Source organism: Cercospora kikuchii, assembly GCF_019650295.1.
Source record: "Cercospora kikuchii DNA, contig_00005, whole genome shotgun sequence".
Classification (NCBI taxonomy): domain Eukaryota; kingdom Fungi; phylum Ascomycota; class Dothideomycetes; order Mycosphaerellales; family Mycosphaerellaceae; genus Cercospora; species Cercospora kikuchii.
In genome coordinates, this window is record NW_025408586.1 from 2,228,957 (window position 1) to 2,247,653 (window position 18,697).

The window sequence follows — 18,697 nt, forward strand, 5'->3', positions numbered from 1 at the left end:
ATTGTAGACCAAGAACGAGCTTGTGCGCTGACTATAGGTCCAACCCAATGCTTCTATTCCCCAGCAAATTGCCCGCAGACTCGGATGAATCCTGCAAAGATCTTACTAGTACAGCACTTTTGACCACGTGAGAAACCAAAATTTCATAGTATATCCCAATGGTATAGCTTACGATCGCTATTCTTCACCCTTTCGACATCTTCTGGCCACATATGCCCATCGAGATAGCATTCCCCAAGCATAACGAATCCCAGCCGACGGTCTTCATCTTCTTCACTCCAAAGCTGTCCCAGCACGACTGGCGTTCGGCATCCGGGAATCATAACAATGACATCTCTTGGCTCGCAGACCTTGGGTACGAGTGCGTAGTGGCCTCGCCACGTCCTGGCGAATTTTCGATACTTGCAGGCTCGGATCATGGCAAGAAGAAAGCGGCTGATTTTCATACCAGCATCTTGTGAATGTGCATTGACTTTGCCATGACCGCTGACCTTTATATCTTGTGGGTTGAAGTCTCGATTTTGGCCCTCGATCAAATATGCTAGGAATGTGTCGTAGTCTGCATACGAAGCTTCGGAGCAGCGCTCGAGTAGGAAGTTGACGTCTGCGAGTAGGGTGCGGCGAAGTGCGGTGTTTGAGGAGTTTATTATGTCGACGAATTTGTGGATGCTTAATAATGCTTGTTGTGTATTTATGCCTTCCAGACCTGATTCGAAGAGAATATCTGAAGTGAAGCCGATGACACCGACTTCGTATGCTTTCAGCTTCAGTACGTTGGCGTCGCATGAGATGACGGCCTCGGAGGTGGTTTCGTTAGGGTAGAAAGGTAATGGAGCGGGATCTCGTGATTGATCGGTACGGTGTACGCGCGGTACCCAAGAAGGCCAATTTAGGTCGGTCACGTCTTCTCGCCTCCGATGCGATATGAGGGGAACGACGAAGTGGCCCAGCAGAGCCTCGACGCTGATGAAGTACCTTGTTGCATCTCGCATCACTTCTGCTAAGCTCTTGGTATAGTCAGGGCGGATCAATTCTGGCAACGGAAAATTCTTCTTTGCCAAGCCGAGCAGACCGAATACCCTGTCTCGTTCATCAGAGGTTGACGATCCGCGAGGATTGAAAACCAGAATGCCGAGCGGCTGCCCTGAGGACATGACATTGCGTCTATCGTCCAGTGTTGCTAATAAGGAGTCGCGAAACCACTTGCTTGACCACATTGACTGCATAGCCAACAGGCCCAGGTTGTTTCTCAGTTCTGAAGGCAGGTGTGTTTGATGATACATAAGCCAGGCACATCCAGTGAGCACAGTGTCGATACTGATCTTGAAGTCGCCTAAAAAGCATACACTTTGGGCCGGCAATACAGCTTCCTGAATAATCCATACTCGTCTGTGTACTTTAGCCTCTGTCAGCAATTAGTGAAGAGGCCACTGACCTCAACCAAGGCAAAGCGAGAAACTTGATCAAAGCGTCGACTTCAAGCGTGACATGCAGTCGTGAAGTGTCCGCCGCAATAGCGAAGCCGGCTCCAGGTTGAAATAATATTGCTTCTTCATATGGCGTCTTTGCAATCTCTTTGACCTCTCGTGCGAGCTCCTCAAGATTAGCAATGGCTCGTGCCGAGTCTTGCTCTCCTTTTCCGAGATACACCATGCCGCCAGTCGTGAAAAAGTATACGTGGTCCATCAGACTGACTTGTTGTGCACGTTCTTGGAGGTCGGCTTGGTTAATGCACACCGCATCGATCCAGACCGTGCGCATATTCTGCTGGTGCGATACATGGCGCAATACCTCATCTGTCGATCTGGGCACCATGAAGATCTTGCCGTTCAAAATCACGGAACAGCACGGGGTCGGATCTCCCCAAACATAGGATATGGTTTGATACGAAGGCACGGGTTGATCTTGAAGTGACACGACCCGCAGTTTGCATGATACGAGATTTTCCGGTCTCTTCGAGAATGGTAAAACGTCAAGGAGTCTTATCTCTTGCTTCGTGGAGTCGAGCGACTGATAGAAGTCGTGGGCCGACATCGGATGACAACTCTTGGGGTGCTGACCTAAAGCGAAATTGATTTTGTGTAGAGTATGCACAGTGAAAGTTGCTTGTGTCGTGCGCTATCGTCCGATCTGTATCGCGAAACGCCCTCCCGATCCTAAGGCCTTAGCGAGGGCTATGACGTGGATACGCCTTTCTTACATGCAGACGAGGTTCATCCTCCGTTACTGCATCTGCTGGCGCAGTCGACCCATAGGTACATGTTCTCGTAGAGCTGAATCGTCGTGTATACAGCAGATTGTGATTATCTCCTCCAGCCGCAGGTAGTTGTAGCTGCAGTGTTCCGCAATGTAGGTCTTGGAGACGTGAGTTTGCGCAGTGTGGTATCTCGTGATAAGACGAGATGCTGGGTGAACTGCATGTAGGAAGTATTGCTGGAAGTCACGATCGAGCGCAGCTGTACAAGGAAGTGACTTCTGCATTGCGCCTGAGTACGGAGAGGTTGAGACAAGAATGTGCGTCGTTTTGAAGGTGTTGAACTTCCCGGCCTTTCTCTGGGGATCTTGTCAGAACGAACAGCAGCTTTTGAACAATACTGGCCAGGCACAGTGGATGGTGATTCTATCAAGAATTCTAGCTCTCCACGATCGATGTCGCGCGAAGTTGTCTGTGCCTTGCTTACTGCTCGATGCCATGTTTCCTTCATCCATTGGACCTCAAATTCGGAGCACTACATCGCTCGGAGACTTCCTATACTTTGCTATGCTTCGCAGTGTAGTGAGCTTTCTTATGTGGCTTTATGCGTTAGCCCAGGTTGCCAGGCGGATGTCCGGATAGGTGGACGTGATTTCTGTGATTTCATGGTCCAGATGTAGGAGAGTTACCGATCAGAAGCAGAGATTAATCGCTCTGGTGATCGCTGTAAATCTCGCGAAGCTCGGAGAAGTCGGTGAGCTGAGCATGAGCTCATGTGGCGAGCGCGGGGCATGGTCGACCGCAGTTAAAAGCTCAAATAGCGGTAGAAGCAGAGCGGAGGTTTTCAAGCTGTGCTCGTTCGATGCGCCCCCAGAGCGCGGTGTGGTTGCTAGGCGCGTAACGTTTTCCTTGCGCATGCATGTGATCATCTACAGGCGCTGCGGGTGGAGCAGCTGCGTGTCAGAAATTGCTTGACTTCCAACGACTGTACAAGGTCGTCCTTCAGCCGCCGTTCTTCTCCTTCTCCTTGGCTGCTTTGCGCGCCAGGTATCTCGCCTTTGCATCGCTGACGTCCGCAGTAGTCTTGGTCGACTTGGCAGCTTTCTCCAGCTTCTCCCTCTCCGCGTCTTCTTCCTCGCGCTGTCGCTTCTGTCGTTCAGCAATCTGCTCTTCCATCATCCTGCTCTGCCTCTCCCTCGTGGCCTGCTGAGCATCCTTATTCCTTGACGGGAAGGCCGACTGCGCAGGTCGATTCGAGCTCTTCAAATGATCTGCCCCTCGTCGATCGGAACCTTTGCCAGACGGCACAATATTCAACCCTGCGGACAATAGCTCTCGCTTATCTGTGATTTGCCCTTCCTCGTTGACGTGAATGTTCTTTCCTGCCGCCTTCGCTTCTTCGGCAATTTCAGCGTCCGTCTTCTTGCGCTCGCTCTCAGCAATCTTCACGCCTTCTTTCTCCGCTTTCTCGGCGGCCTCCACAGCTTCCTGATGCTGCTTCTCACTCTGATCCATCATCGTACGATAGAAGCCTGCCATTCCTCCTACAAGCTTATTTTCTCTCCGCTTCGCCTCTTCCTCGGCCCTCTTCTTCTCTTCCTCTTCGAGTCTCCTTGTCTCCTCCTGTTGAGCCTTGTACGCACCCGTGACGAACTTCTCCTTATCCGCGAACTCATCTCCTTCAGCTTCTCGTTCCTTCTGCAATAATTTCTCCTTCGCGATCTGCTGATCTTGCTTCCGTCTCGAAGCAGACTCTAGCAAATTGTTGATGTATTTCGGCTTTCGCAGAATCGCATCTTCCTTTTGCGCAGCTTTCTTGGCCTCTGTCACGGAAGTCTTTGCATCGTGGAAGGAATCATAGTCGAAGATCGCAGCATCGGCTTCCTGGGCGTCCTTGACCTGGTTCTGTGCTGCGCGCAAGGCAGAAAGGTCTTGTCGTGAATCATCGTCATCATTCAATCGTTTCGGAGGATTCTTGGGTGGCGGTTTCGTAAGCCCAGGAGCAGGTTTTGATTGAGGTGCTGGCTTCGTGCTGCGGCCAAAAGTGCTGATCTCTTCGACAGCGACTTCTGTTGAGCCGAAATCTTGAGGTTCATCGTCGCCGTCTTCATCATCGAGGAGGGTCCGCCTGGGAGGCGGTGCGCCTTTCTTTTTCACATTGAGGCCGTACTTGAGCGACATGGTGTTGTTGTTGCAGGAAGTTAGTCGACTTAAGCTCAAATGGGCAAGTATGGCGACAGCATCGGCAAGACTGTCGGCCCGAAATGCTTCGGGGCTACAGCAGACCCGGCCCGGCTTGCCATACACTCCAGCTGTGCCTACCACGTTGACAACACATTTTCTAATTTGATTTAAAACACCCACAATTCAAAGCATTATATGTGCCAGAATGGCGATGTCAGAGAACAAAAGTCGTGCGCTTCGAGGCGAGCTTTACTATGCCTTCACACCAGAAATGGTCAACGGCCGCCGACGATGTACCCAAGCCTGTAATCGATACAACAATGCCGGCGAGGTGACGCGAAGACGTCAAGTAGAATTGTGGAGAGAGTCCGTGCACGACCGCAGTATATCGCCCAGAGCATGATGCTCACTTTATTCAGTATAGTGGGCGACAAAACTCCACTTCCGGCCAAAGCAGAAACAGAAGAAGACGACGAAGAACTCTTCGCTAATGATGCTTGGGTTGAGCCGCCTATTCGAATTGACTATGGAACAAACATCGAACTTGGCAAGAATGTCTTCATCAATTTCAACTGCACGATCCTGGATACGTGCAAAGTCAGAATTGGCTCAAGGACTTTGATCGCCAGCAACGTGTCATTATACAGTGGGACTCATCCTTTGGATCCCGAGGTCCGTAACGGTACACAAGGCCCAGAGCTAGGTGGCGAGATCAATATTGGCGAAGATTGTTGGCTGGGCGGGAATGTCATTATCTTGCCTGGAGTTACCATCGGACAGGGTTGCACGATTGGAGCTGGTAGTGTTGTGACGAAGGTATCGATTCTCTCTTGTTTCGATTCATCAACATTGAATCTCATGCTGATATTGGTGACTGCAGGATGTTCCTCCCTATAAAGTTGTCGCTGGCAACCCGGCCCGGATCATCAAAGATGTACCCCGTGGTACAAAAGCAGAAGTGTCGAGTGGAGCTCTAGCAGCCCTCCAGCGAGATGAGGCGAAAAAAGCAGGGTCATGAGCCCGTCGGGACAACATCACGACAAGACGGGAATGTAACTTCGACTCATGCCCTCCACGAGGTATGTTGCTCTAGCTAGGGAGTATGATGGGGCAAATTATCAATTGAAAGAAAGCCGTGGACGATAGAACCCATACCTCCGACCTCTATTGCAATCGTCAAATGCGCCAAGCAAATTCTTTTGTCTCGTCTCCTGAATCATATCTTTGGTGAGCCAACACCTGATTCTTGGCGACGAAGCGCCAACATATGCTGCAAGTGAGCCTGCCACCTATTATGCTCGGCACAGATAGACTGATCTCCATCCAGATCAACCAGTTCCTCAGCAGTTCTTCCGCCCTCGTCCTCTACACGCCTGTAGTCTGCTTATAATATCAGCTTTAGGACCATGGCGTGACAAGTTGCAAAACTTATACTCACGCCACCCCTAGACGCCTCCAGCTTCTACGTAACAATCTGACCACTCCCATTCTGGATGCGCCTCTTTGAGCCTATCCGCAGTAGCCTTTTGTCTCATCGTCATGCCCCACGCCCCGAGGTAATCGACACCGGTTTGGTGACTGATGATGTCGCCATGATCATCCCGTTCCGTCCTGTCAGACCTTTCCTGCTTGGTCTTGACAGGATCTAAGAAGAAATGTATCATGATGTTGTGGGATTCACGAGCAGCAGCCCAGTCCTTTCCTTCACCAGGGTAGTCCCACGCAGCGTTGAGCTTTTGGAAGCACTCGGCCGTGGTCAGAGATGGATCGCGAGACTTCATTTTCGGTATTAATGTCTCCACAGAGACGTGATCGGGCAGAATCCATTCGCCTGTTGTAGAACGAGTTGCATCGCGACAGAACGAAGGAGAGTTGTATGCACCACACCTTTCGAATCTTTCAAACCAATCTTCGTCCCAAACTGCGCCTAAGTCTTGCATACAAGCCGCCGGACAGCGAGAGGCTTCCGTAGCGAGCATTTCATGTATCATGGTCTCGAACGGAATGGCTGTATCGAGCAGCCAGGCGCCATTCCGGGAACGGCTTGCATCTGGACATGCGATAACTTCGGCTGCACCGTTCTTGCGGAGTTCGTTCATGGTGAGTAAGATTTGATTAAGTATTGACAATATCGATGCTCTGACTAGTTGCGATGCAGTTGGACGTTTGTCTCATAACTTCGTAAGAATCATGTAATGAATCAAGGTTAATCGCCCACTGTTGCGGCACAGCATGCATGCCTATGTTTAACGACGACCAAGACGCTTGGCGCATCGCATCACTGAAGACTTGCAATGCCATGCCTCACACCTTAAACAGCTCCCTCATTCTTGATCCCCATCACGCACTCTCGACCACTGGTTGTGCCTCTAATCTCACTCATTGCCTCGAAGCAGGGTAGAAACGTGGTCCCTTGTTGTTCAAGCATTCGGTGAAGGAAGAACACGTGCCTTTGCTGTACCCAGTGTTGCATCCCACATCGACACAGGCGCGTCCGGATGGGCAGTCCTTGTCAGAGTTACAGCTGGAGTGGCCAGAGCAGTCACCAGCGAAACCGTTGCATGCGCCGCCTTCCGCACCAACACGGAAGTCGCAGAAGCAGCCACCATCGCAAGAGCGGCTCTTAGTGTCGCAAGTTGGAACCTTGGGAGCTGGCCTGATCCAATGTCAGCTCGCTGCAACGAAGATTGATGTACTATAGAACGTCTGGGAGGACTCACTTGGCGCATTTCACACCATGGCCTTTGCCCGTCTTCTCGAAGTACGGAGAGGGGTTTGCGTTATAGTAACACTTGTGGGTCTTCTTGCTCCATTTTGCGCTAAGGCATTTCGAATCTTTGGCGCAGGCCTTGACACAATCGTCGTAGCAGGATTGGTAGTTGTTCTTATAGCTGCCGCTCGTGAACTCGTAGTTACAGCTACGCACGCATTGGCGCCCGTTGATGGTGATGGGCCCGCTCTTGCAGCTGTCTGGCTTGGAGGCTGGGTTTGCGAGAACACCGACGACGGGCAGAAGTGCAACCAGGACTGTGCTGAACAACATGTTGGCGGATGAGGCTGTCGTGAGGGAAGAGTTGAAGAGGGACGTGTCGTGCCACGGCGCGACGGAGAGTAGGAAGGGCGTTTATGGCATCTGGTAACGCATGGCCCATGCGTGCATACTTCAAGCCTCTCGCGTGCACATTGTCTATCTTCATTCCCAGACTTGACGCTTGTCGACGCCTTGAAAGTATACAACCGTGAGGGAGCGTCTAGCCGCTCGAGACTGCGCTGAGGGCGCGCGCGCCGAAGCATCAAGCACTTCTCATTACGGCAAGTGTCCGTTATTCACTTTTTGGTTGGCGCTAGAGCAATAGCGTTGACAGACACGTGGCGCTATGCCACGAACGTAAGGGGCAACGGCACAGATGGGGATTTCCGAGACGCCACTCAATCTCGCTCGCCGACTTTCACCTCTCTTCCAGTGTCCGCTTGCCTTGGGAATGGCATATTATTGCCAGGAGTCGTCGACACAGGCCAGCTTGCAACGCGTTCTTATTTCTGCAGTGCGTAATGCGCAAGTAAGCGAAGTTGGTACTCCTTTGCCAACGACTCTTGCTGCATCCTCTTTCATCGTCGAGCTGGCCGCGAACGCAGCTAACGCCGTGGCTCTCGCTGAATGGGGCGATTTCCGAAGGAGGCATGCAAAGCTGAAGCAGAGAGTGCGAAAACTGGATGGGCGAGCTGCATGGAAGAGACACAAGTGGGAAGGGATGTTCCAGAACGCTCGAAGAACGCCCAAAGAACTTGGGTGCCTGAGGCGCCCCTCCGCTTGGCATTCATGCTTTCTGGTCCTTCCGAGACACAGCGCAGTCGGCCCACAGCTCTGAATCGCACCGTCTAGAACGAGCTTCCAACAATGGGACCGATTCGACTGCGCCCATCGCCCACCCGCCGCTGTCACATTTTCTAAACGCTGTTGGAGTCAGGTCCGGCGACCTCGGCATCAAAACCCTACCCTCTCCGTCGGCCGAATGGTTGCTCCGAAAAAGTGGACCTCCTTTCCTCGACTAAACTGCATCAGATCAAGTGCGACGCTCCGGACAGACTCCGAGGATGACGGTGAGTGCGCGAGCAGTGCACAAATTAGAAATGCACATGTCGTGAAAGTCATCACGCAGCCCGACCGAGGCAGATCAGTAAAATGCAGATGCCAAAGATAAGTATGCGAAATCTCGTAATAAAGCGCGACACATTCTCATCGCCATTATTTCTTTCAACCTACTCTGGGCCAACAGCCCGGCGAGACTGAGAGCGTACAAAACAGCTATTCAGTGACGACTCCATCATGTCTTCTCCGGCCTTGGAACCCTTCCTTCTTCAAAATGGAACCAAACTCAAGAATCGCATTTACAAAGCCGCCATGGAAGAAAACATGGCGGACGTTGCACATGGCAATCAACCATCCCAGGGACTAATCAATCTGTATCGCACTTGGGCAGAAGGGGGATCCGGTCTGGTTATGAGCGGGCACGTAATGATTGATCCACGCGCTATGGCTCTGCCTGGTGATGTTTTACTGGCAGAAGATGGCCCAGTACAAAGCGACCAGCGTTGGAGAGAGTGGATCAAGGGAGCAAAGTCAAACAACACGCAATTCTGGCTGCAGATCAACCACCCTGGACGCCAAATCAAAAAGGGAAGTGGCTTGCCTACTTATGCTCCATCGGCTGTGCCACTCGAGATGGGTAAGCTCAGCGGTATGTTTGATATGCCGCTTGAGATGAGCGAGGAAAAGATCCAGGACGTCATTCAACGCTTTCGCTGGGCAGCGAAAAAGGCTGAAGAGCTGGGAGTCGATGGCGTGGAAATACATGCAGCTCACGGAGTAAGACGGTCATACTTCGAGTGAACTTTCTTCGTCCACTGACCTCTACAGTACCTGATCTCGCAATTCCTATCACCAAAGAGTAACAAGCGAACCGATCGATGGGGCGGCCCCCTCGAAAATCGCGCCAGACTCCTATTTGAGGTCATCAAGGCAATCCGAGAAGCAGTCTCACCCTCCTTCGGAGTCGGCGTCAAAATCAACAGCGCCGACTTCCAACGCGGAGGCTTCGACTCGAACGATCTGAAATGGACCGTGGAGCAAATGAACGATATGAAACTCGACTTTGTCGAACTTTCTGGCGGGAATTACGAAATGCCAGCTATGGGTGGTGCCGCTCAAGGCAACGAGAAGAAATCCGCTCGCACAATCGCTCGAGAAGCATATTTCCTGGAAGCCGCGCAAGAACTGAAGAGCATTGCGAAAGTCCCATTGATCGTTACAGGCGGTATCACGAAGCTGGAAACGGCCAATGCTGTTGCATCGTTGTCAGAGAACACGCTTGTCGGCATTGGAACTGCGCTTGGGTATGTTCCAGATTTGCCTAATCGCTGGGCTGCGGGAGAACAGCCTGTTTTGAAATTCCCTAAATCATGGGTCTTGCCTGGAATGCTGAAGTTCGCGGGTAACATCGCCTGTGTACATTGGAATATGGCCAATATCGGGAAGGGCAAGCCGATCTGGGAGGGGGTGTGGCCCATGTTGGCAGTCTTGTGGGAGGCTTTGGGGGAGAGGAAACAGATGGCTGAGTATAAGAAGTGGTTGGCGGCTTTGGAGAAGCAGCCCGGTAAACAAGCGTGAGAAGTGTTTCCGGGAAAACACGATCTTGCCCTGAAGAGCAACGAATGTCACGATTCAACTTCCGCTTGGATGCGCAAAAGCAAGCCTAGGGGAAGATGCACACAAGCATCAACGAGGACTCTCCACAGCTTCTTACGCCTTGTGTATCTGAAATCCACCTCTGTGTCCAGCGCGAAGAACAGACACGTTCCAGGAGAACGTCATACGAGGCGTGCTACAGCTTGCGTTGGTCGAGCGTCAGAGCATGGCCGCGTTGGGCTGGGCTTAGAGCGATGTGGGAATTGTGGGAGGATCATGGGGACCATTGACAATCTACCACTATTGTGGTCGCTCGTCTAACGAAGGCATTTCGGGTTGGATGTTTTGACGGAGATAACTTTCACATGAGCCGGTCTAGACTTGCATGCCGAAGTCTGTTCTGACATTCATCAGCAAAGGGCCCATGCACCGGTACCCAGTAATCGCAGCGTAAAGAAAGATTCCAAGACCACGTCTTTGCCATGGAAGCAGACTACTCAACTCCATTGAAAGGCTTTTCCGTCAACTCCGCATACGACTTCATGCGTAGCCACTGTTTGCCTTCTGATCTCAGCGTCCATGGCCTGCCGTGAACAGCATAGATGTTGTGTTCGTGAGGTTCCTCATGTAAAAATGTTCTGTCGACGTACCAATTGTTGCACACGTTTGCTTTCCTTTTGTCCTTCGCCTCGTTGTTTGCCTTGCCATTATCATTTGCCTCGCCATCGTTGCCTGCTATTCCATCGTTGTCTGTCATTCCATCATTGTCTGCCAGTCCATCGTTGCCTGCCATCCCATCGTTGACTGCCTCGCCACCCTCATCTGCATTGCCGTCTTCATTGGTCTGATCAGCGTTGGCATTCACTGGTGCCATCGGCTTACTGTAGTCTTGCCGCGGCCACTTCAAGTACATTGCACCAGGAACTAGACTCCGATCGCCCAGTGGCTTGATGAAGCCATGTGAGTCCTCGGTGACACCGTAGTACAGTCCAAAGAATTCGCAGATTGCTTCGATGACCCAAGCGCCTGTCATCTTCACGCCTCGAATTACATGATTTGGGCAAATGACGATCGAAGCCTTCTCGGTCTGTTCATGAAAGCTCCCCTCGGAACATGTTGGATGATCTCTGAGGAACTCGCGAAACTCCTCGCGCAGCATATCTTTGACGCGCTCAGTAAGGTTGGCCCCAGATTTTTCATCATTCAGGACCCAAAGGGCGTCCATGCACGGCTCTATAAGCTCGAGCTTTGGTCGTTCAAGATTGTGGGCATCAATATGTGCCGCGAAGAAGTGCGTGTCGCTGACAGGAACATAGACTCCGACGCAGGTGTAGCAGCACGTGGTTCCAACTGCCTTGATGTCTTGGGTCACTTTTCCGGTGAGACTGGTGTATTGCAGAGGCAATTTGAACAGTCCTCCTTGACCTTGAGAAATGTGCAAATATTCACCTCTGTTGTCGCCAGCGGCGGAGGATTCTCCGATACCTGGGAAGATGTCTTGTGCCTGGAGGTGAACCGGCTGAGATGGTGCTGAGCGGTCGTGATCAGTGCTGCTGAAGGCTCTAAAGAATGCCTTGCTCACTTCCGGATCATCCATGGCTTGTGAAGCTGTGATAGTGCCAAAGGTCGAGCCTTGCGAAGTTCTTGAGAAATCCGAACAACCTCATGGCGGATGGCTGTGATACAAGTAGCGACTTCCGAGAAGCAGCAAATACTCTTTACAAAGAAATAAACATGGAATGGAAACCCCTGCGCTTCCATATCTCACCTTGTCAATGTTCTGCGGCTCATAATGGAACGTGCTCTTCGTGCTTGTCTTATCGCGTAGCTTCCAGTGCTTATTGCACAACGGCAGACTCCAAATGAGTATTGAATGGCACTGCTGAAGTGTCTAGAATGAAGCCTTCGATGACTTTCGTGGTCTTGCTGAGTGTCGTGTTGTGGTTTCGGTTGTGAGAGCAAGTCATGACCGAAGTCTTGGCACTCGACGACGCGTCTTAGGATCGCCTGTCTTCGTGCAGTGTAGACACCATCTGCGGAACACAAGGACGTGCGTTATGTGTCTTGCGGCGCAACTGAAATGACCTGTACAGTACCTATGCCTTTAGATGCACTCTGCTCTCCAACCGTGTCCGAGTCGACCACCCAAGTGCACCAAATCGCGTTGATGGAGTCTGCTTAGAGCAGAGCAAAAGCGCAGAGCCCAGGCGAGGGCTCACGAGCTACGCCATGAGCACCCTTGACACAGCACGCGAAGCGGTAGGCCGCCAGGACAGGCGTCGGCGATGCGCAGCCTGCTCAGATGGCTGAGCTACGGTGCGGCCAATATTCTCAGTTGAGTATTCGGCAACAATGGCTGCTATCGGTGAGTAGCGAATTCTCCAACCTACAATGGCCACCAAACATCAGGTTGCAAGTGCCAAATCAGAACGACCGGGCAACTCATGTCTCTTTTGGTCGCTCGATACTGCGATCTGTGCTTAGCCCTTATGAGAAAGACAGTAATCACTCTGCATATCTCTCGTACAATCGTGAATAAATTATAATCGAGCTGCTTCACTTTATTCTCCGCTGATAAGACAATATCGAAACATCACAATGTTGTCAGAAGGATGAGTGTCCACAATGTCCCAGAGCAAGTACAGTAGGACGGATATCGGTACCGATCGCCGAGGTGCAGCACCATACGACAGCTGTTCGGCCACAAGCTTCATGCAATCGCACTCCATGCACAACATGTTGCAGCGCTCACGCTCCCTGGGTAGACGAAGCTTACGGTACTTCAACACCGGCATATACACGAGCGCCACAGTAATTTCACGTAGCGAACTCGCTGGCGTGAAGACCTGCCATCCGCCGAGAAGTCATCAAGCTTTGAAAGAGCATACACCGCAAGCAGGATCCCCCGAATGGCTTCGTCAAACACGATCAGCAGCGTCAAACGCGATGGCTACAATTTGGGCGTCCTCGCTTGCGGCACTATGGGCAATGCCATCCTCAGCGGCATATTCCAGTCCTTGAACGAACAAGGCAAGCCTCATCAAAGCAGTGGAGACCAACACATCATCCCCAGTAAATTCGTTGCCAGTGTGCGAAGACCTGAAGGAGCCCAGAAAGTCAAACAAGAACTCGGTCACTATCCTCAGTTCGAAAAGCTGTCCATCTATCAGAACGATAACATCAGCGCAGCGAAGGAAGAAGATGTTGTTATCCTTGCATGTGCGCCAAACAAGCCTGCCTCGATTCTGCAATCGCCCGGCATGAAGGAGGCACTTTCAGGCAAGCTCTTAATCCACATTCTGGCGGGAGTCTCAGTGAAGGATATACGGGAACTACTTTACGATACCGCTGTAGCAGATAACTCACAATGTACCATAGTGCGGACGCTACCGAATGCAGCTGCAGCAGTGAGACAAAGTTGCACTGTCGTCGCAACCTCAGACCCGCCTCTTGCGCCAGAGCACGATGTGATTGTCAAATGGATCTTCAACCAGGTCGGTCGCGTCATATACCTTCCTGAAGCACAAATGAACATCGCGGCCGTTCTCGCAGGGGCTACTCCTGCCATGATGGCCACTCTCATTGATGGCATCGCGCAAGGTGGAATTGAGCTCGGAAGCGCTATGAGGGAGAGCTACGAAATGGCGGCACAAGCTATGATCGCCGCTGGTACACTGGTCCTCCAAGGAACACACCCGGCTCAGGTTCGGGATGGCTGCAGCTGCCCCGGTGGCTGTACTGCAAAGTCCCTGGCAGTGATCGAAGAAGGTGCCGTGAAGGGAACATTGGCAAAGGCAGTCCGAGAGGGCGTAGCCGTTGCTGAGAAGCTGGGTGCGAAGAGCGACTAGAGCATCATTCACGACGATGGCATAGCCGCCGCGTTGGCAATGGAAACGAACATCACCGTGCGGACTGCGACCTGAAAGGGGGGCAAACATGTTTCAGACACGAGTATGATACATGCAGAAGGAAGAACGCCGAATATCGCGCATTCACACAAACAAAGCCATACAAGCGGACCTCAATTGACTGGAAAAGTCTGCATAGAGAGTAGAACCTACGCCCATCTTCAGCAAAGACCTGTCACTCCACGCCCATCAACATACACCCAAACCCACACGAGCACCAAAACCTCCACAACTCCATAAGCCATCATGCCAGAGACACGATCCGAAAAACGAGAGTGTGCCAGCTGCTGGGAAAACCTCTCAAAATGGTCCTTCCCCGACCTTCCCCTCGCCGCAGGCTGCGAACACAAAGCCAACATCTGCATCAAATGCCTTCAAAAGTGGATCACCATCTCCATTGACAGCCAATACCAACCACGTGTCCTCTGTCCACATGCTGGCTGTGATGCGAAGCTCGAGGGGGAACAAGATCTGAAACTTCATGCGTAAAAGGCAGATTGGAAGCGAGTTGGAGAGCGGACAACGACAATCAACATTGGAAAGTTGGGGGCGCCGGAGAATAGGAATGCGGTGGGACAGACGTGTGAGGAGGATAGATTGAGTAGAGAGATGATTGAGAGGATGAAGAGGGAGAAGATCGTGGTGGAGTGTGTGAATTGTTTGTGTGAGATTGAGAGGGAATTCGATGTTGGGAGGTTTAGATGCGGGAGGTTTCTTTGTGAGCAGAAGTGGGAGGGGAATGAAGCTTGAGCCAAAGGTTTGGCACGGCGGAGGGACGAGGAGAAGCCTAGTTGTGCCATCATGTCGCTATTCTCTGCGTGCAAATCGGAATTTCGAAGTCATATTGCTAGGGATCTAATGCTCAACGCAGAAGAGTCTTGTTCTGTAGAATTTGATCTCGACAAAAAGTGCAAAGCTTGTCTACCAAGCTGTAATATCTTCGGCCTCTGCCTCCCCAAATACACTAGCCTTTGCCTCTGCCTTCTCCTCTTCCTTTGGTGGCCAGTTGACAGGCTCTCGTGCCATGATGTCTGGCAATTCGTGTTTCATAAACTCCTTCAAAAAGCCATTGACCTGCTTGAATTCCAGCAAGAAAGCATCATGCCCATCCGGACTATCAATAGTCTTGAGTTCTGCATTTGGAATGGCAGCAGCGAGTTGCTCCTGTTCCTGGTAGGTGAAGAGTCCATCGCTCTGGATGCCGAGGACGAGAGTTGGTTGCTGGATCATAGCCAATGCAGCTCGAACTTCTTCTTCGGTTGGAGAGCCAGTAGTATCGGTTCTGCCGCGAGCGACATCATGCGTGTCGAGCTTTCTAGTGATGGCGATGTAGCAATTTGCGTCGAAGCGCTTGATGAACTTCTCGCCCTGGTATCGCAAGTAGGATTGCGCAGAATAGTAAGTCGGCACTTTTCTTCTGCTTGGTTTGACTTCGACAGGAATCTCTTTGTCGCCAGAGAATTGCGGATCTTGCACTGTTACGAATTGCTCCTGTGGTTGCAGCGAGTCAACGCTTGCTGTCAGATCACCATCTGGAATCTGTGCTCGGGAGTGTCGTCTGCTCGGGTGCTGTCTTGGACTACCAGCGTTTCGATGTCCTTCGTTGTGGGTATAGAAGTGCTCTTCGCCGCATTCATCTCTCACTGGAGTTCCTGGTCGCTGCATAGTATTGATGCCACCCTTTGCTTGCTTGGGGTCAGGGTGCTTTCTGCCAAATCGGCTCTCAAAGCTGTCTCTGGAGCGATAGGTAAGGAGAGCGCTCATTCTCGCAGCTCCAAGACCACTGGCTGGTGGATCGTCGAATGGATAGTAACCATCATCGTACTTCGGGTCCGAGTAGATACTCTGCCTTTGCGCTTCGCCCCAGCTGATACCCCACGCACTGTATCTTGCAGATGTCGCGATTGGTATGATGCTCCTCACGTAGTCTTTTCCGAAGTAGGCAAATTCCAGCACGAGCATTCCGCCCATACTTCCTCCAATGACTGTCGCGATCTTCTTCACACCGAGGTCATCGAGCAGAATTTTGAAGAGGTTCACATCATCTCTTATCGTCGTAAGCGGGAATTCCGGGCCATAATGCCCTTCCTCTTTCGCGCCATTCTTCGCTGTCACCGGACTAGCACTGCCATAAGGACTTCCCAAGCTATTGAAGCAGACGATGAAGAAGCGAGACATGTCGAATGCCCTGCTTTCCTCGCCATTTGGGCCCGGTCCTCCTAGAAGAGGCCCCCACCAGTCTTGGACATCTGCTGAGCCTGTCAGGGCATGGCAGATGACCATGGCATTGTCAGCCTGGGGCGAGAGGCTGCCGTAGGTTTTGTACGCGACTGGAACATTGTGGAGAGTCGCGCCGGATTCGAGGGTAAAGGATGGAACAATGGCGATGTCTTGGTTCGGGATCAGTTTCACGAAGGGATTTTCGCTCTGGTCGGCAGGCTTGATGCGCTCTACATAGCAAAAGTTAGTCGGGCAGGTGCATGGTGGGGTCGTGGGAAGTGGAATGTACTGAATTGGTGCGTCTTGTGGTCGGAGGCGTGAACCAGTCCATTGGGGGCAGTCGTCATCGTTGAAGGTCAGGTGTATATGGCATGGGCTGTGCCGAGATGTGTAGAGAAGATGGGAGGGGAGAGAGGGAGAGGGAGAAAGATGTAGGCGGGCAGCGAAAGAGTCACTCCATTGACTCAAATTTCCCACGCTTTTGCCGATCTGAGCTGTGAAGCTTTCTGACGCCATCGCCCAAACTACCAATGGCAACACCGACAAACATGTACTTTGGACGAGGTATTGAAGATCGGGCAGAAGTGATGGGAATTGTCTTCCATCGCCCGAAATCGCAGACTTGAGGCGGCAATGGCAAGAAGCGAAGAGAGATGGAGAATATCATCGGCATTGATGAGCCGCGGGGACATGGACGGAGCCCGGTCCGCTCATTCATATGGCACTGACTTAAGATCCATGTCCACCGCTCCCACTTCGTCCCATTTCTACTCAGCGGCAAAGACTCGATCTGGCTAGACACTGAGTCTACACAGCAAGAACGTCTCCGCGCGGATATCTCTCAGGCGTGGACTCTGCATCAGCATTATTCGACGTCTCGTTCACCCCTTCAGAAAAGGCCCACTGGACGAATTTAATGCTCGGCTCGTCCACCAGCTGCGTGAAAAGATCTGCCACTGCCAATGTCACGGTCAGCATGAAGAGCATTGGCAAGAGCCATCTGATCTCCATTCCGAGCGGACCGGTATTGGGAAGCTTCATCCAGTTATCCCAGGTTCTGATCTGGCGATAGCGTCTTGCCAGCCCACATGCAGCATACATTCGGACTCCTACACTCCAGAGCAAAGGGCCGTGTATAAGGTAGAAGCTATAAGATACTCGGCCAAGATGCTGTGGAAATCGCATCTCGAGTATGTGCTTGCAAATCGGTATTTGTGACATGGATATGACTGCTAGAGTTGAGCCCCAAAACCGGTACCAGAATTTGAAGTCTGGGTAGTTTGGTGGCAGGAGAAGGTGCAGAATCGACCATCCTGGATATGCGCTGAATTGTTGCGGTTCGCCAGCGAAGCCATGACCAAGTGCTGACATGTACAATCCCAGCACGAGAGAGATATACCACACGCCTTGGTGACGCGGTCCGACTCGCTTGAGGAGGCTCGGCAGCTGCTTAGCTTCGGAAAGCAGTGAGATGTCGCAGAAGATGAGCCCTACGAAGAACAGCGCATCGACCTTCGCGAGGTAGAGACGGTAGGCGCACATGGCTACCTCTGTCACCAATCGTGCGTCTTTCGAAAACCGAGACGTCGCAAGGATCGTGCAGTAGATGAAAACCGAGCCCCAAAACTCCTCTGGGATCGTCCACAAATGAGGATTGTATCCAGTGATATCTCCAGCATTATGCAAATCCCACCACCTTCTCAATTCCGCCGTCCACGAATCCAGCAACTCCGGCGATCCTTTCGCCAAACTGCGGAATCCGAAAACATACCAACTAGACATCCAGATAAATGTCGAAGCATAAACCGGCAAGAATAATCTTCCCCATCGACGAAAAAGACTTGACCCAGTCGACTTTGCCAAAATGCTGAAGTTCTGCTTATGAACGAGCTGTAGAGGCTTGTGCGCGAGGACATAGCCTGATATAATGAAGAATATCGGAACGGCAAAGATCCCGCCGCTGAAGATAAGTCGGATGAATGGGAATGTAGCGATGTGGTATTGCCTGTTGAGACCCCAGGGATCTTCGATTATAATATATTTGGACATGTAGTGCCCATATTCTTCGTGGTGGAGGATGAAGACTGATAGCGCGGCGAGTCCTCGTAGGCCATCGAGCCAGGCTGTAGGGCGTAGTGGTTGCAGCTCATTTTCGTTGATTGAGCGTGGTGAAGGTTGTAGTGCTCGGCGAAGGCGGCGCAGAGTGGCGAAAGTTTGTCGATGAAGAAATTGTAAAGCCATTCTTAGAGTTGCGAATTGTGAACGAACAGACGCGCAAGAAGCGTGGCAGTTGCAAGATTGGTATAGGCTTTCCATATTAGAGAGGGGAGGGGAGGGGAGGAGAGGGGACAAAAACGTTCCCACCGTTGAGACCGTTCAAGCTCAGATTTGCTGGACCACGTTTTGTAGCAACGACCACCTTCCTCTCAGGAGAGCGCACCACGTGCAATGTCACTACATTTAGAACGACGAATCGATCGAGCTGGAGAATGTTCCCACGTGGAA

General features: G+C 51.7%; 10 protein-coding genes across 10 annotated transcripts; 3 read left to right on the plus strand and 7 right to left on the minus strand.

The window, feature by feature from the left end:
• Positions 1 to 143: 143 nt before the first annotated feature.
• Positions 144 to 2,034, minus strand: CKM354_000863800 (uncharacterized protein; the record flags this gene model as incomplete). The annotated part of the gene is made up of 2 exons (XM_044804025.1): positions 144 to 1,389; positions 1,436 to 2,034. The coding sequence occupies 2 exons, from the start codon at positions 2,032 to 2,034 to the stop codon at positions 144 to 146; spliced, it is 1,845 nt and encodes a 614-aa protein (XP_044659960.1).
• Positions 2,035 to 3,196: 1,162 nt separating this feature from the next.
• Positions 3,197 to 4,375, minus strand: CKM354_000863900 (uncharacterized protein; the record flags this gene model as incomplete). Its single annotated transcript, XM_044804026.1, has 1 exon — positions 3,197 to 4,375. The coding sequence occupies one exon, from the start codon at positions 4,373 to 4,375 to the stop codon at positions 3,197 to 3,199; it is 1,179 nt and encodes a 392-aa protein (XP_044659961.1).
• Positions 4,376 to 4,583: 208 nt separating this feature from the next.
• On the plus strand, positions 4,584 to 5,396 carry CKM354_000864000 (uncharacterized protein; the record flags this gene model as incomplete). Its single annotated transcript, XM_044804027.1, has 3 exons — positions 4,584 to 4,744; positions 4,798 to 5,194; positions 5,259 to 5,396. The coding sequence occupies 3 exons, from the start codon at positions 4,584 to 4,586 to the stop codon at positions 5,394 to 5,396; spliced, it is 696 nt and encodes a 231-aa protein (XP_044659962.1).
• Positions 5,397 to 5,823: 427 nt separating this feature from the next.
• CKM354_000864100 (uncharacterized protein) lies at positions 5,824 to 6,477 on the minus strand (the record flags this gene model as incomplete). The annotated part of the gene is made up of 1 exon (XM_044804028.1): positions 5,824 to 6,477. One exon carries the CDS (start codon positions 6,475 to 6,477, stop codon positions 5,824 to 5,826), a length of 654 nt encoding a protein of 217 aa, XP_044659963.1.
• A 280-nt stretch (positions 6,478 to 6,757) lies between these two features.
• On the minus strand, positions 6,758 to 7,421 carry CKM354_000864200 (uncharacterized protein; the record flags this gene model as incomplete). The annotated part of the gene is made up of 2 exons (XM_044804029.1): positions 6,758 to 7,034; positions 7,099 to 7,421. The coding sequence occupies 2 exons, from the start codon at positions 7,419 to 7,421 to the stop codon at positions 6,758 to 6,760; spliced, it is 600 nt and encodes a 199-aa protein (XP_044659964.1).
• Positions 7,422 to 8,705: 1,284 nt separating this feature from the next.
• On the plus strand, positions 8,706 to 10,046 carry CKM354_000864300 (uncharacterized protein; the record flags this gene model as incomplete). Its single annotated transcript, XM_044804030.1, has 2 exons — positions 8,706 to 9,245; positions 9,297 to 10,046. The coding sequence occupies 2 exons, from the start codon at positions 8,706 to 8,708 to the stop codon at positions 10,044 to 10,046; spliced, it is 1,290 nt and encodes a 429-aa protein (XP_044659965.1).
• Positions 10,047 to 10,557: 511 nt separating this feature from the next.
• Positions 10,558 to 11,661, minus strand: CKM354_000864400 (uncharacterized protein; the record flags this gene model as incomplete). The annotated part of the gene is made up of 1 exon (XM_044804031.1): positions 10,558 to 11,661. The coding sequence occupies one exon, from the start codon at positions 11,659 to 11,661 to the stop codon at positions 10,558 to 10,560; it is 1,104 nt and encodes a 367-aa protein (XP_044659966.1).
• A 1,139-nt stretch (positions 11,662 to 12,800) lies between these two features.
• CKM354_000864500 (uncharacterized protein) lies at positions 12,801 to 13,912 on the plus strand (the record flags this gene model as incomplete). The annotated part of the gene is made up of 2 exons (XM_044804032.1): positions 12,801 to 12,841; positions 13,000 to 13,912. The coding sequence occupies 2 exons, from the start codon at positions 12,801 to 12,803 to the stop codon at positions 13,910 to 13,912; spliced, it is 954 nt and encodes a 317-aa protein (XP_044659967.1).
• Positions 13,913 to 14,893: 981 nt separating this feature from the next.
• Positions 14,894 to 16,539, minus strand: CKM354_000864600 (homoserine O-acetyltransferase; the record flags this gene model as incomplete). The annotated part of the gene is made up of 2 exons (XM_044804033.1): positions 14,894 to 16,422; positions 16,482 to 16,539. The coding sequence occupies 2 exons, from the start codon at positions 16,537 to 16,539 to the stop codon at positions 14,894 to 14,896; spliced, it is 1,587 nt and encodes a 528-aa protein (XP_044659968.1).
• Positions 16,540 to 16,999: 460 nt separating this feature from the next.
• Positions 17,000 to 18,433, minus strand: CKM354_000864700 (uncharacterized protein; the record flags this gene model as incomplete). Its single annotated transcript, XM_044804034.1, has 1 exon — positions 17,000 to 18,433. One exon carries the CDS (start codon positions 18,431 to 18,433, stop codon positions 17,000 to 17,002), a length of 1,434 nt encoding a protein of 477 aa, XP_044659969.1.
• Positions 18,434 to 18,697: the final 264 nt, after the last annotated feature.